Below are 14,443 nucleotides of genomic sequence, written 5' to 3' on the forward strand. Positions count from 1 at the left end.
GCTGTGACGACGCCTTGAAGCCGCCTGGAAGCCAGGTGGCTACCCAGACATGGGCAGTTTCAGCTCTGGCACACTGCTGGAGTGGCCTGCAGCCGGCTTGAAACTACAGCAAGGGGGGGAAAGCCATCTTTTTGCCAGCTGAAAAAGGAGTGAATCTTTGCCAAAAAAGGAGTGGATCTTGGTCGCTCCTTTTTCAGCTAGCTTCACAGCGGATTGGGGGTGCAATGTGTCTTTGCCACAGCCTCAATCCATATTCAGAAGGGCAGCTTCAAGCCGACCCTTCCTGCCTGTCTGTTTCCCCCATTACTGAACTTTCTGAACCAGTTTCAAAGGCAGCTGCTGACACTGTACAGTATATTGCAGTAATCCACAAGCCTTGGTTGCTAAAAGGTGCTCAAAGCCATTCAGACCACTTATACCTTAATAATGAATTCAATAGCACATTTAAACTGTGTACCTACTCTTTCAGGGGGAGTACAGTTTCCTCCAAAACAGACTGAAAATCTCTCAACCAGGCAGGTTAACCATCTGCTAACATTGCGTCCTTCCTGCCTCTATCAGGTTTCAGTTTGTGGCTCCCATGTGATCTATTAACCTCTTCAAGAACTGTCTCAAGATGGCCACTATCTCACTTATGTTAGTTTACTGGTTCCCAACCCTTGGTCCTCCATTTGTTTTAGACTCCAGATCCCAAAAGCTCCAGTGTGGCCAACAGTCAGGATTATGGGAGCTGAAGCCCAAACTATCTGAAGGACAAAAGGTTTGGAACCACTTTTTAACATGAAAAGCAGAGTAAAGCCAAGTTTCATCTCCATCCACCCACATCCATGTGTAAAGTTTTATATGTTAAATTAGCACCAGAGTATGTGTGAAATCAAGCTCTTGAGACCCTGTGAAAGAAGACCATGAAACAAGACCTGAATCCTTCACTACCACCTTCTGAAAATTTTCATCTATCTAGGAATAGAGCAGATGGAATGTAAACTAATGCCCTCCATCTCCAATTGAGGTAGCTGATCCAGTTTAATAACATGTTTTATGGTATCAAAAGCCACTGAGAGGTTAAGGAGAGTCAGTAGGGACGCACTGTTCCATCTTTCTCTTGGCAAAACCCATCCTGCATGGTGATCATGTTTCTGCCCCAAAACTGGGTCTAGATCCATATTGAAATAGCCCCATCCAAAAGAACCTGGAGTTCATTGGAAATCACTTGCTCTAGCACCTTTCTATGGGTCTACAGCTACCCTAAGAGCCTTTTTGAATGAGACCAAAGCCCTATTTGGTCCAACATGTTGTTTCCCACAGTGCTTAGTCCAGCATCTGTGGGAAGCCATACACTGGTCATGAGCACTAGATTTTAGCTAGCAACTGGTGCTAATAGGCATATATATGCTATCATGCCTTGTAAGCATTGATAACTTCATTCTCAAGGAATTTGTCCAAGCTCCATGTAAAACCATCTGTTAGTGACCATCATTACATAAAACTAGAAAATTCATGACTAATCTTTACATTTGACCACTTTAACTGCTTTGTAAGCAGCTGAAAGTCAATTGCATGCATTCTAGATAGGTTAACTTCAAGTAGCTTATCTTTTCTTTTTAAAGAATATTTTATTAAAGATTATATAGATCCTTTAATATAGAAAGAAGAAAATAAGTAAAAAAACTGTACAAATAAAGATTATGAAGCAAAGTAAAAAAGGCTTAATTCTTCCTTTTGGTTATATTTCAGTAATATAACAATACCATTATTTCAAGCCTCTCCAGACAAAAATCAAACAGTACCCTTCTTTACATACCCCATTTCACTATTTCTCAAAACAAGATTTCCTTTCTTCCAAAGAATAGCATAACTAACATTAAAATTCCACTCATCATCTTTCTGTAATTGTATCAAACATTTAAGCAATTACATCATACTAAGCAATGTTAAGTATATAATATTAATCCTGCTAATTTAAATTATAAATCTATTTCATATAATAGATGATCATCTATCCTGACCATCTTCGAGATTTCTGTTGAATTTCCTTAAAAAAATACACACATTCAAATGACCAAAATGGTATCCCTTATATAACATGGAAAATTAAGGCTTGCTATTTGGAATTCATGCCTTTTCTGAATATTTTCAAGCCGTGAATGCTTGAATCCGTGGATAAAGGGGGATGACTGTATGTATATATGATTGGCTTTTGTTTTGTGTGCACAGTCCATTGTTCTCTACTGGCCAGAACATGTTAAAGCCATTATTAGTGCTTGAACGGTATGTTTATGTGCAAGCACTTTTTTGTTTTTTGAATAGAACTTTGTCAGGCGATTTTTGCCTGACAAATATGCGCCCATCAGCACTGGATGGGGACGGCTGCGCGCCGGGGGATGGAACGGGGCCTGTTGGAGGACGTATTCATGTGCGATAAACTCTGTTCTTTGCAGGACGCGCGCGCACACAAGCGTCCTCCTACAGTTCCCAAAACGTTAAAAAATACGTGTGCGATAATGTTCAGAGTCTCTCTGTGAGACCTGCCTTCTGCTGCTCCAAGCTCAACATATATACAGAATCCAACAGGGGTCTACTCTGAAATAAGACCAGTTAACTTCAAGGAAACGGGGGCGGGTTATAGACCGCCGCCGCCGTTTGCTCCGTAAGGGAGCCGTCGCAGCCACACCGCGCGGCTCCCTTGTGGAGCAAAAAAGAAGCTCCAAAATGGAGCTTCTTTCTCCGGTGCCCTAATGACATCGCGAGGCGCCGCTGGCGCACTCGTGACGTCATTAGCGCCGCGACACATTCGGATGCACAGCGTCCAATACGTAAAGATGGCGCTGGCCGTGTGGAACGGCCGGCACCATATTGTACGGACAGAGTCCATACTAGAGCCAGGGGCGTCTAGAAGAGACGCCCCTTTTTTAAAATGGGACGTCCTGCGGATGTCCCAAGTGGCGGTCTATAACCCGCCATAATCTCAGGAAAATGGACATATATGTATTTCCTCAGAGGTATGTTGCATTGATTTCAGTGGAACTTACTTAGCATGTCTAAATTGGCTTAGAGTGTGGATAATGTTGGAAAACAAGAAATGACTGTATTGACTCATGTATAAGTCTAAAAATTTTAGTCAAAAAATTGACCCCCAAAACCTGAGTCGACTTATCCATGGATCAATGTAAATACTGTACTTTAATTCTTATTAAAAAATGAACTATCCCCTGGTGAAAGCCAAGAGTGAATGTCCTGGAAGCACTGACTCTCCTCTACTCTCTTATCCATTCAGGCTTTCATGTGAGCACTAACAGGTATGCCTGCTGGAATCTTGTAAATTCTTTGGCATTGTTTTCCTTGCTCCATCCTTTAGATCCTTTGTTATATGCCCCTACGTTTTACCCTTGACTTATTAAATTAAATGCATTTAATTGAGATTACGTTCCCTTGAGGTCAATGGGCTTACTTCTGAGTAAACTAATATTAGATTCTGCCTTGAGAAAAATTCAAAGATGAAATAGAGGAAAGAAGATACTAACACAATTCTTTAGCTATAATCAAGTTGGTAATGTGTCCTGAATACCAAAGTATAATAGCAATATTTTGGATACAACAAAACAGTTCATAATGTCTAAAACATATGTGATCACCATAAATCAATTTACCTGTTGACGTGTGATGGCCCAATTAATTTTATAAGGTTTTCTTAGTCAAAGAATTCTCAGTGTTTGTTACATTGCCACCACATATGTATGTATGATCCCACTTCATTACATCCTCTCCAACAGTATTTTGAATTATTCTTATCTATGTTATGTAATCTCACTGGCGTTAAGTACCATTTCCAGATCAGTTTATAATAATTTTCCTTTATTTGTACCGATAGATTTTTCAAATGTCTTTGTTCCCAAATTTTATTCCATTCATTTTCACAAAATTTACATCCAAATTCTTCTTCCCATATCTCTTTCCAAATATTTTGGTTTGTTCTCTATTAATATTTTATAAATTTTGCTAGTTATTCCTTTCATATTTTCATTTTCCTTTAATTCTTTTCCTTTCTGAATTATTTGTTCAAATTGCGTATATTTTCCCTTTTCTGTATTCTTTTTCTTCCAATTTTTCAACCATTGTTCTATTTGAATGTAATGAAACCATGACATTTTTATTCCCTTAAGTTTTTCTTTTATGTTTTCTCTTCCTATTTTTAATTCTATCCAATTTTCTATTTTACCTATCCTCCTTTCCTTTAATTCTTTATCTAGTAGATTCTTTAAGTTCTTTGGGAATGAATTTACCATTATTATTGGTGTTATTAATGTGTTTTCATTCAATAATTCTTTTTTATATTTGTTCCATATTTCTAGTATATTTTTCATAGTCAGAAGCTACCTGAAGATACATAACATCAACAAGGGTTTTTTGTTTTGTTTTGGGGTTTTTTTTTGCTGCTGCATAAAACGGTATAATGAATGACAGTAAGGCCTGGTACATAAGTCTGGGAAAGTCCGGGCTGGCGGTGGCCTGTTTACCTCTGGATGAACGCCGCAGCAGCCAAACTGCCTGGCGTCCCTCCACCTCAAAAAGAACCCAGAAAAACGAGTCCTTTTTGGGTCACTGTTCAGACGTCACAAGTGTGCCAATGGCACACTCATGATTTAATTGACGCACAGCAACATGTATATGCAGCATGCTGCTTATGCTAAGATGGTGATACCCATGTAGATGGGCCACTGCCATTAGCCCGCCGCCGAGCCGTGCTAGGGTTAGGGACCATGCAGTTGGTGCACAGTCCCTAACCCTAGTATCGGCAGCGGCACAGCACTTCAGGACTGTCTGTCCCAGGTCTAAGAATTATTTAGGACATCTTTCATGAGAATATAGACATACAAAATGACTTTACATTTCTGAGAAGAATTTTAATTGTTCTATTTGTTCTAACTGAAGTATTGTTTGACAGCTAAAATTCCTTTGTATTGCATTTTTTAAAATACAGTAGCAAAGGAAAAATAAGACTGGTCTCAAAATGATCCCTGTATGAATAAATACTGTACATCCACATTGACCTCAGATATTGCTCTTCGTTAGAATGGTATTTGGCTGTACAGATAATTTAATACAGTCGGCCCTTCTTATACATGGATTTTTTTATACACAGATTCAAGCATACACGGTTTGAAAATATTCCAAAAAAGTATAAATTTACCTTGATTTCTCATTTTTTATAAGGGACACCATTTTGCTATGTCATTATATTTAATGGGACTTGAGCATACATGGATTTTGTTATACACGGGGGATCTTGGAACCAAACCCCAGTGTATAACAAGGGTCCACTGTATTCTTAATTAGTGGCCAGTTTAAAGATGACAAAAACAAAAATATTGAAGAAAACCCTGAATTAATAAATAAATTATCACAACACAGTTTTGACATGTGTGTCCAAGACACAGATGTCCAAGCATGATAAGATTTGATTATATGTTCATTGTGGGCAAACGTGTGCTTCCATTCACATGCAGACAAGTTTGTGAAAATAACCTATCCACATTTAGTTTTGATTTGTTTTGTTTTTGTGGTATGCTGATCATACCTATATATCCAGGAAAGTACAGATAGAAGCCACAAGTCTCACTAAATTGCCTTATACAGATTGCCTGTGCTTAAGCCCAAGGTTGGCTCTTTTTCCTCCTTGCATCAGGTGTAAGCCAACCTTTCAAGTTGCAAATAGAAAAAGATTTACACACATTTTGTATCTTCCTCCTAGAAAAGCAATATGACTGTATCAAATTGAATTAGAAGATATGATAGAAGAGTGAGAGGAGAATTCACTTCAGTTAATTTCAGAGTGGGGGACATTTAAAACAAAAATTGTCCAAAAATATTGCACAGTGTTGTTGAGATTGTCAGTATCTTCCCTGTTATCTGAAAAATTAATGCTTCAAAGAATTGTGAAACATTACTGTTGATTTATTTGGAATAAATTTTGATTTCTATTGCTGTTAAAGAATGTCAAGCTATGACACAGAACAAAGCACAATGGCTTCTAAACTTCCCAACACAACAACATATGATCAATGAGATAATGTCCAGATAATGTTTGGTTTATATTCCTTCCTAGAAACCATCTGAGAATTCATCTGAAGAAACAACTGCAGGACCAGTAAGCCCACCACCAACCATATCAGTTCATTCTGAAGAAACGGATTTCTCAGGACAATATCTCTTAGAAGAAGCAGTGGGCTCAGCTAAAGTCAAAGAACAAGGCATTATACGTTTTAATTTCCCTCCCCACTACATGTTATTCAAAGTAGTGACTTGTCCCTGGTTGCTGAGGTGTCCCTCAGACAGCTATGATGATGATCATGATATGATAGTACTCCGTATGTAATTTTTGATGCAATGAGTATGTCCCGGAAGCCTCCATTCTGAGTGATGTTTAGTGGGGATTTGGCCACATTTTTAATACTTTTACATTGGTCTACAGAGAGAAACTCCATGGTCTGACTTCCTAAAACTTTCCATCGTATGTACGTATGGGCTTAATAAGACTATGCCAGTTTAGAGCAAGAGATTGAAATGAGAACCAGGGAGTTCCTGGTTAAAATCTCACCTGTTATAATCTTATAGCATAGTCACAAGAAAGTCTTTCTCTTGGCATCAGTTCCACCAAGTAAAAAATTGAGGGTAATTATTGAGCTATTTTATAGAGCTGTTTCAAGCAGTTACTGAAATAATGTATATGATATGCTTTGAGCACACTATAGAACTGCATTAGAATTAATACTGTTTCCACCTAGGAGTAATGACAATACCTAATATTTTATTTTAGCAGTTGTTAATAACAACTGAAGTGGGCATGGACCAGATATGGGATGCCTTTAAAGTTGTTATAAGGGGATTTTTTTAAATCAAAAAAGGAGCGGAAAATAAAAAAATAAAAAATAAATTGTTATGTACATTACAAGAAGAATTAAAGAATAAACAAGAACAATTAATGCTTAACTCTCTAAATAAAAAAAAAATCAAGAGGAAATAAAATTAATACAATCTCAATTTTCCTTACTTTTATATGATCAATTGAATAAAAAAATATGTTAAACAGAAATATTTTGAAACAGCTAATAGGCCAGGGAAGTTTTTATCTTATAGATTAAGGAAGGAAATAAACAAAAAATTAATCTCAAAAATAATACATACTGGTAAAATTTATGATAAACAAAATAAAATAAAACAAATTTTTGTAAATTATTATTTAAATTTATTTAAGGGAGATGAGATTGAATTGGACACAATTTTGAAATATTTAGATAGACAGGACATAGTTAAAATTTCTAAGGAACATCAAGAACTACTAAATCAAGAAATAACACAACAAGAAATTAGAACAGCAATAAAAAATAGTAAAACGGGTAAAGCTACGGGCCCTGATGGCTTTCCAGCTGAATGTTATAAAACTTTCTTGGAAGAGATAATTAATCCATTGCAAAAAGTAACGAATAATATATTAAAAGGTAACTATCCGGCAAAATGGCAGGAATCTTATACGACCTTAATTCCTAAACAAGACAAAGATGGTTCAGAACCAAAAAATTACCTCCCAATAGCATTGCTATATGCCAATTATAAAATCTTTGCAACAATATTAGCAACAAGATTAAAGACAGTTTTTAAAGAACGAATTAGTACTGATCAATGTAGATTCCTACCTGGAAGGAAAATGAAAGACAATATTAGATATATTTTAAATCTAATTGAATTACATGAGAAGAAAAATGAGGAAAAATGGCTTTGGTCTTTTGAAAAAGCGTTCAGTCGAGTTAATTGGTTATTTTTTTAAGCAAATTTGTAATGGAATGGATATGGGTTACAATTTTGAGAAGTGGATAGATCAGATTTACAAGAAGCAAGGAACCAAGCTCATAATAAATGGGAAAAGAACAAAAGCAGTTAAAATTTTAAGGGGAACAAGACAAGGTTGCCCCTTATCCCCCCTCTTATTTATCTCAATATTGGAAATACTTAATGATGTGATAAGGAATGATCCAAACATTGAAGGTGTTAAAATTAAGGGAAAGGAAATAAAGCTTAGGGCCTATGCAGATGATGTGTTATTAACACTAGCAAATCCGGTAGAGGTCATCCAAAAGGTAAATAGATTATTAGATCAATTTAGACAGGTATCTGGTTTATGTATTAATAAAGAAAAAACAGCCACACTTACAATGAATTTAAATAGGACAGAGAAAGCTCAATTTGAAATAAGATCAAACTATCATATTAAAGATAAAGTTAAATACTTGGGTATTTGGTTAACTACAAAAAAAAGTTGATCTATTTAAAAATAATTATGTAAGATTGTGACAAGAAATTAAAGAGGACATGTCACATTGGAGCAAAATTGGGCTCTTGTGGTTAGGAAGAATTGCCTCTGTGAAAATGAATATTCTACCTCAGTTAATATTCTTATTTCAAACTATCCCCATAATTGGTAATGAAACCCCCTTCAAACACTGGAACAAGGATTTAAGTAAATATATTTGGGCTGGTAAAAAGCCAAGAATTAGATTAAAAATAGTCCAAGATTAAGGAAATTGGGGTGGGTTTGGATTACCTAATGTTAAAATATACTTCTTTTCATTCTGTTTTGAGTGGTTAATAGACTGGTTTAAGTTGGAAAACAAGGACTTAATTAATCTAGAATTAGATGACCTATTTAGCAGTTGTTTCCAATTTACAGTTCTTAGGATTTCTTCTTTAATATCTTCACTTTCTGACTCATCCACCCCCTTTTCATCCTTCATGAACAAAAGTAACATTGTCTTATTACCTATCACCTTGTGTGTTGTTTTCTTCCTGGTGGATGTGATTTTATGGTGGAGTTTTGATTATTTCATGTAGTTTTCATTTTCTGTCTCATTTAGGTGTGACCACTATACAAATGAATAGACAAGAAAGTGAATCTACCACTATCGCTCAAGAAATATTGAAAACAGAAGTGGGGCCTTATGATGGTGTTCTGCAAGGTGCAAGCAGAGAAAAAGTAAGTATATATACACTGTTTGAGTAAGGCTCATGATACTAAGCGCTTATATCTTAGTGGACATGTGCCGAACTGTGCCAAAAGTGCCATTTTGCTCAGAATCGTCCTATGGAGATGAAAAATCAAAGGATTGGTTGTTTTTTCCCACAGCATGTGCTGTATCAGAATTGGTTCTTGCTACCAGAATTTACCCACAATCCTGTAAGGAGATACTTAGCTGTGCATAGAGAGGTCAGCAAAAAACAGAGTTTATACTTGGGATGAATGGACTCCAATTTCCATTCATAGCTTTTAAGATTTCTTATGTTCATAACGCTTAAGAGGACAACTTTAATTTCATTATTTCAGTTGAATTTAAAGAGGGTTTTCACAGTCCAGTTCTAAATATATTTACTCAGAGGTAAAACATAATTTAATTCTCATGGGGCTTTAGTTCCAAATAGTTTAGGATTATAGCCCTGATTTCTGATTCCTACCTGAAGGTGCAAAAAGATGCAAAAGGGCAAAAGGGAGAAGAAGGACTACCTGGACCTCCAGAAAAAGCAAGCCCAGAAGAAACAGAACTGGAGACGATAAGACCACCCGGGGTTCCTGGAAAGCCTGGAGTGGATGGCAAACCTGTGAGTATCACTATTTTGCTAATTTGGACTGTGCCGATTGATTTAAATGCCAGTGCTATGAACAGTAGTCTATCTGTATGAATGTGAATATGTTCAGATGTGTTCTAACCTTCCATAGATAAGAAATGTTCATTTTTGACAGCAGTGAAAATGATTACAAACTGGGATAAATGGTTTTAGTCAAATAAACACCAAAGTTTCCCCATTCTGCATTATATTTATTAGCTACAATAGACTCTTAATTCTTCCTTCATGAAAAAGATGGTTCTTGAGGAGTAAATTGAGGAAAGTTACAGAATGGTCCTGTTGACTTAGCTGGGTTAAAGAATTTACTCCTGAATCAATGATCAAACTATTTGACTGATAAAGTGCAGTATTATCAATATAGAAAGGAGACTAAACTCAAACCCTTTAAAAAGCCTTTTCTTCCATGAGGAATACAAAAATATGCTAAAATGGGAAGCTTTGAGGGGAAAGTTTTTGAGCAGAAAGGTATGGGTTGGGAGGCAATTCCAATTTTTTCTCCATCTGTTCATGCTGTACATACCTCTCTCTCATTGCAGTATAGGAAATAAATAGTATTTAATTCTACTTGCAAGCTATTTGCTCCATAGGAAATAAATAGTATTTAATTCTACTTTCATGCTATTTGCGCTCAGATATAAGCCAAATCACCACCAAACGTCAAAGAGTAGTTTCAGAAAACCACAGGGAGATGATGTTTCTATGACAACAGACAATAATAGCATGTTGTTGCAGACACAGCTCTGTACAGTATATGCTGTGCTGAAATAATACACATGGAAAACATGTCAGACACATATCTTCCGAATTGCTACTTTTATTCCCAAATGCGCTGACTTGACTTGGGAGAAGTTGGGTTTAAAAACAAATCAGAATATTTCTTCCTGTAATAGGATGGCTAACCTTTCCCATCCTATACCTTCCTGATGCTTCATTTCCATCCTCCTCCTTTCTCTGTTTCCTTTCTTCTTTATCCAGGGCTAACCCAATTCTGTTATGACAGAGCAGAAATAACAACTACTAGAAGCTAAAAAAATAAAAAACCCAAAATAAGAAAAATCTTTTTCAAGGTAAAAGTAAAATATGGAATTGTCAGTGCATACATTTAATCTTTGTGACATGGTCTACCACCATTTTCTAAGTTAATATGTATGAGTGCAGTCATCTCATACTATTAGAATTCAAAGATATAGCCATGTTAGTCTGTAGGATCAGTATGTAGAGAGATCTTGTAGCACCTTTAAGACCAACTGAAAGAAAAAAGTTGGCAGCATGAGCTTTTGTAGAGTAATGTCTATTATCTCAGATGCATATGTGTAGTATGCCTTGCAGGTCATTAAATGAAACTAGCAGAGGAAAGATAAAGGTTGCTGAAAAGAGATTTGCAGTGTTAGCTACTGTATGTATGACATGTACGTTATATAGGCAACTACAAGTCGACCTCATGTATAAGTCAAGGGCAGCTTTTGGAGCCAAAATTAGGGATTTTGAGATGACCTGTGGATAAGTCGAGGGTGAAACTCTAAGCACTATTCCTCCCCGTTCTCCACAACCCAGTTTTCCCCTCAGGAGACAGCTGGGCTGGGGAGGAAGATGGAGGGGTGAGCATTCGCCCTTTCTCTCCTCCACAGCCCAGCTGTTCCCTTAGGAAACAGCCAAGCTGGGGAGAGGCTTGGGGGATAAGCACTGGCCCTCCATCCTCCTCTCCACCCTGGCTGTCCTCCATGGGGCAGCCAGGCTGGGGATGAGGCTGGGAGGGGGGGCAGAGCTCACCCTCCATCCTCCTCCCCTGCGTCCTGGCTGTCTCCTGAGAGGCAGCTAGGGTGAGGATGAGGCTTGGGGAGCCAGCTCAGGAGAGCGCCTGGCTGGGGAAGGAGGCTTGATACCATATTGGCCCATGTATAAGTCGACCCAGGGTTTTTTGGTCAATATTTTGGGGCATTTTTTATTTACTTCTACATGAGTGTATATGACACTTATTCCTAGATCATATACAGTGGGCCCACATTATCTGTGGGTTTGGTATTTGCAGATCTGAGCATCTGCAGATGGAAATGAATAAATTTAAAAAAAAATTTTTTTTTACCTGTGACAGACTGCCATCAGGATGCAGTAGCAAGACTTGGGCACTAAGCATGCATTCTTCCTGCTTTGGTTGCCAAGTGATAGAAGAGAGTAAAGCTCTGATGGTTAGGTGCTTGGTGGAAGTACCTTCCATGAGCAATGAGAAGTGGGAGCAGAAACTAAACCCCACATTGCAAGCATTGTTCTTGCTTCCTACTGGAAGCACATGGGCCACGGCTTCTGCTTGTTGAAGAAAAGAGAAGAATTGCTGCAGCAGCCTGAAGCACAAAGTATGTGTGCTTGGTGCCTGGACCTTGTTTCTGCAGTCTGTGCTACTTCCCTGGGTCCATTTCTCGGCCTGGCTGCAATTGGTTCAGGTAATTTCAATTTTTCAATAGTGACTTGAGCATCCACAGTTTTTGTTATTCACAGGAGTCAGATACTTAGAGCCCACTGTATCTTAATTTTGCTATCCATCCCTCCTTTTAAACCAGAAAGAGTGTGATAAGGTAAAGACGATCTCACAGCAACACAATATTCCTTTTTGGAGCATTAAGCTCTGAATGCACTAAAGGAGAACATAAAGTGGATCTTCATATTTGTTCAAATGAAGCAACAAGTAGGGCTTGATTATCTTTGCAATTACAAAGAAACACTACAGAATTAATGGACTTACTGATACAAATGGTGATAAAATTTTCAGATTGTCAGGAGAAGCACAAACAAAACAGTTTAAGCCCCTTCCACTGTTATGTCTTCCATATACTTTGCAGAATTATAATGTAAAGTGTTTCTTTTTTTAAAAAAGGGTAAGCCAGGAACTCGGGGATCACCGGGGATAAAAGGAGAACCTGGTCCTAAAGGAGAAAAGGTAGGTGCTGTTTGATGTAAAAGAAATGACAATATCAATTGACAGTTAAATGCTGGATATTCTGAGAATAATGGCATATCCAAACTGATTTAAAAGTCCCAGATTTCATTCCACTATTTTTCCAGTTTACTGTTGTTGCTGTGTGCCTTCTAATCATTTCTAATTTATGTTGATCATAAGGTGAACCTATCATGGGTTTTTCTTGACAACATTGGTTTAGAGGAGGTGTGCCTTTTCCTTCCTCTGCGAGAATGTGACTTGCTCATGGTCACCCCTTGGATTTCCATGGCTGAGTGGGGATTTGAACCTTGCCTCCAGAATCATAGTCCCATGCTCAAACCATTATACTGGCTCTCACATACTGGGTTGATATAAACCACGTTGGGGTCGTTCCCACTATAATTTGCACCACATCATGTTGCAGGGTATATGACCCTCGTTCCCACTTGAAACCGCTTCTGATCCTCATTGGATCAATTCCAGTTGGAATAAAGTGGGGCAAACGTAAAAAACCCAGGCTATCCTGATAGTAGTTTTTTGGTGGTTCTTTTCAGGAGAATTGATTCTCATGCCTGTTCAATAAGTGGGAATGCCAGATAAGAATCGATTCTTTCTGATTACAAATGGCAGAGGGGTGTTTACCTTCCCTCCCCAGAGACACCCCAGTGCTGCCTTTTTGGAGTGGTTTTTTTAAAAATAAACTTGATTGCAAAATGGATAGGTTGGTAAAGCAACTATTTGCCTTTCCAAACATTGCTTTAGCAATATACCAATTTTGAGATAACAGGTTTTTTAATGTGTCCCCTGGCCACCTCCTCCTCCTCCTGAGTCCCCCTTGCCTCCATCCTCCTCCTCCTCCTCTCTGCTCTGTTCTGTTCCTCGGCCTGGCCTTGCTCTCTTCCTCGGACTCTGTGCTCCCTCCTCCTCCTCCCTCCTCCTCCTCCTCTGATCCAGAGAGAGAGCCAAAGGTAGTCTGGCCAGTGAGAGCCCCAGGAGCGGGAAAGACATCAGGGAGAGGGCTTCCTCGAGAGCCTTCCTCCCTTCCTCCATGCCCCACGGTGCCTGGCAGGGGTCTCGAGAGGGGGAAAGACACGGGGGAGAGGGCTTCGTCGGTGACCTTCCTCCGCACCCCATGGTGCCCAGCAGGAGTCTCAGGGGGAGCCCCGGTCCTGCCATCTCATCTGCCATGCCCCACCAGTGCCTGATCCTCCTCCTCAGCAGCTCACAGGACTGTGATTGCTGGAGGTAAAGGGTCTGGTCAGGGCCGCAGCCTTCCAAAGGGGTTCCAGGAGGGTGGTGACCAACCGGCTGAAGGGCTGCTCCACCTTCCACAGCTCCAACTAATGGGGATGACAAGCATGCTAAACAAAAGTGATTCCACAAAAGGTCCCTTTTTGTAGTGAGAACAAGGGACCTTTTGTATTCGCTTCACATAGCGGAGCGGAACCGGATCAGAAAGTGGGTTATAACCCATTGAGGAAGTGGAATAAAAAGTATCTAATTGTATCAGAAGTTAACTAAAAATATTGTGTGATAAGCAAAATATGTATGGACTTCCAAAATAAAAGCAGAAAGATCAAGAAAAAAGTCTGGGACTTTGTGATCTTTTTAACCAGTTTGTCTACACCCTAAGGTCCCTTCCCATATCATACAATGTCTGTGTACATGACTTATTACCCTGCTCCCATACAGGAAGGACAATCCTACACACAAGTAAGGTGCTTAGAATACACATGCTAGGAAGCTTCATTTGATGATGATATGAATGCAGTGGAAAATATTTGCAGTGATATCTCAAAAGCAGAATTTAGTGTATTGTTCTGATAGTAGACAAGAGGA

The 14,443-nt window shown here is 38.5% G+C and overlaps 1 protein-coding gene across 1 annotated transcript in view; it reads left to right on the forward strand.

Moving 5' to 3' along the window:
- The window catches only part of COL15A1 (collagen type XV alpha 1 chain), a 111,560-nt gene that overhangs the window by 8,070 nt on the left and 89,047 nt on the right, over positions 1-14,443 (forward strand). The window contains exons 4-7 of the mRNA XM_089532277.1: positions 6,104-6,248; positions 8,907-9,025; positions 9,508-9,645; positions 12,542-12,604. Coding sequence (XP_089388403.1) covers positions 6,104-6,248; positions 8,907-9,025; positions 9,508-9,645; positions 12,542-12,604 — 465 coding nt within the window. The remainder of the gene's footprint in view (positions 1-6,103; positions 6,249-8,906; positions 9,026-9,507; positions 9,646-12,541; positions 12,605-14,443) is intronic.

This window comes from Sceloporus occidentalis, unplaced genomic scaffold, assembly GCF_023333645.1.
Source record: "Sceloporus occidentalis isolate IW3139 unplaced genomic scaffold, rSceOcc1.0.p SCAF_7, whole genome shotgun sequence".
Taxonomy (NCBI): domain Eukaryota; kingdom Metazoa; phylum Chordata; class Lepidosauria; order Squamata; family Phrynosomatidae; genus Sceloporus; species Sceloporus occidentalis.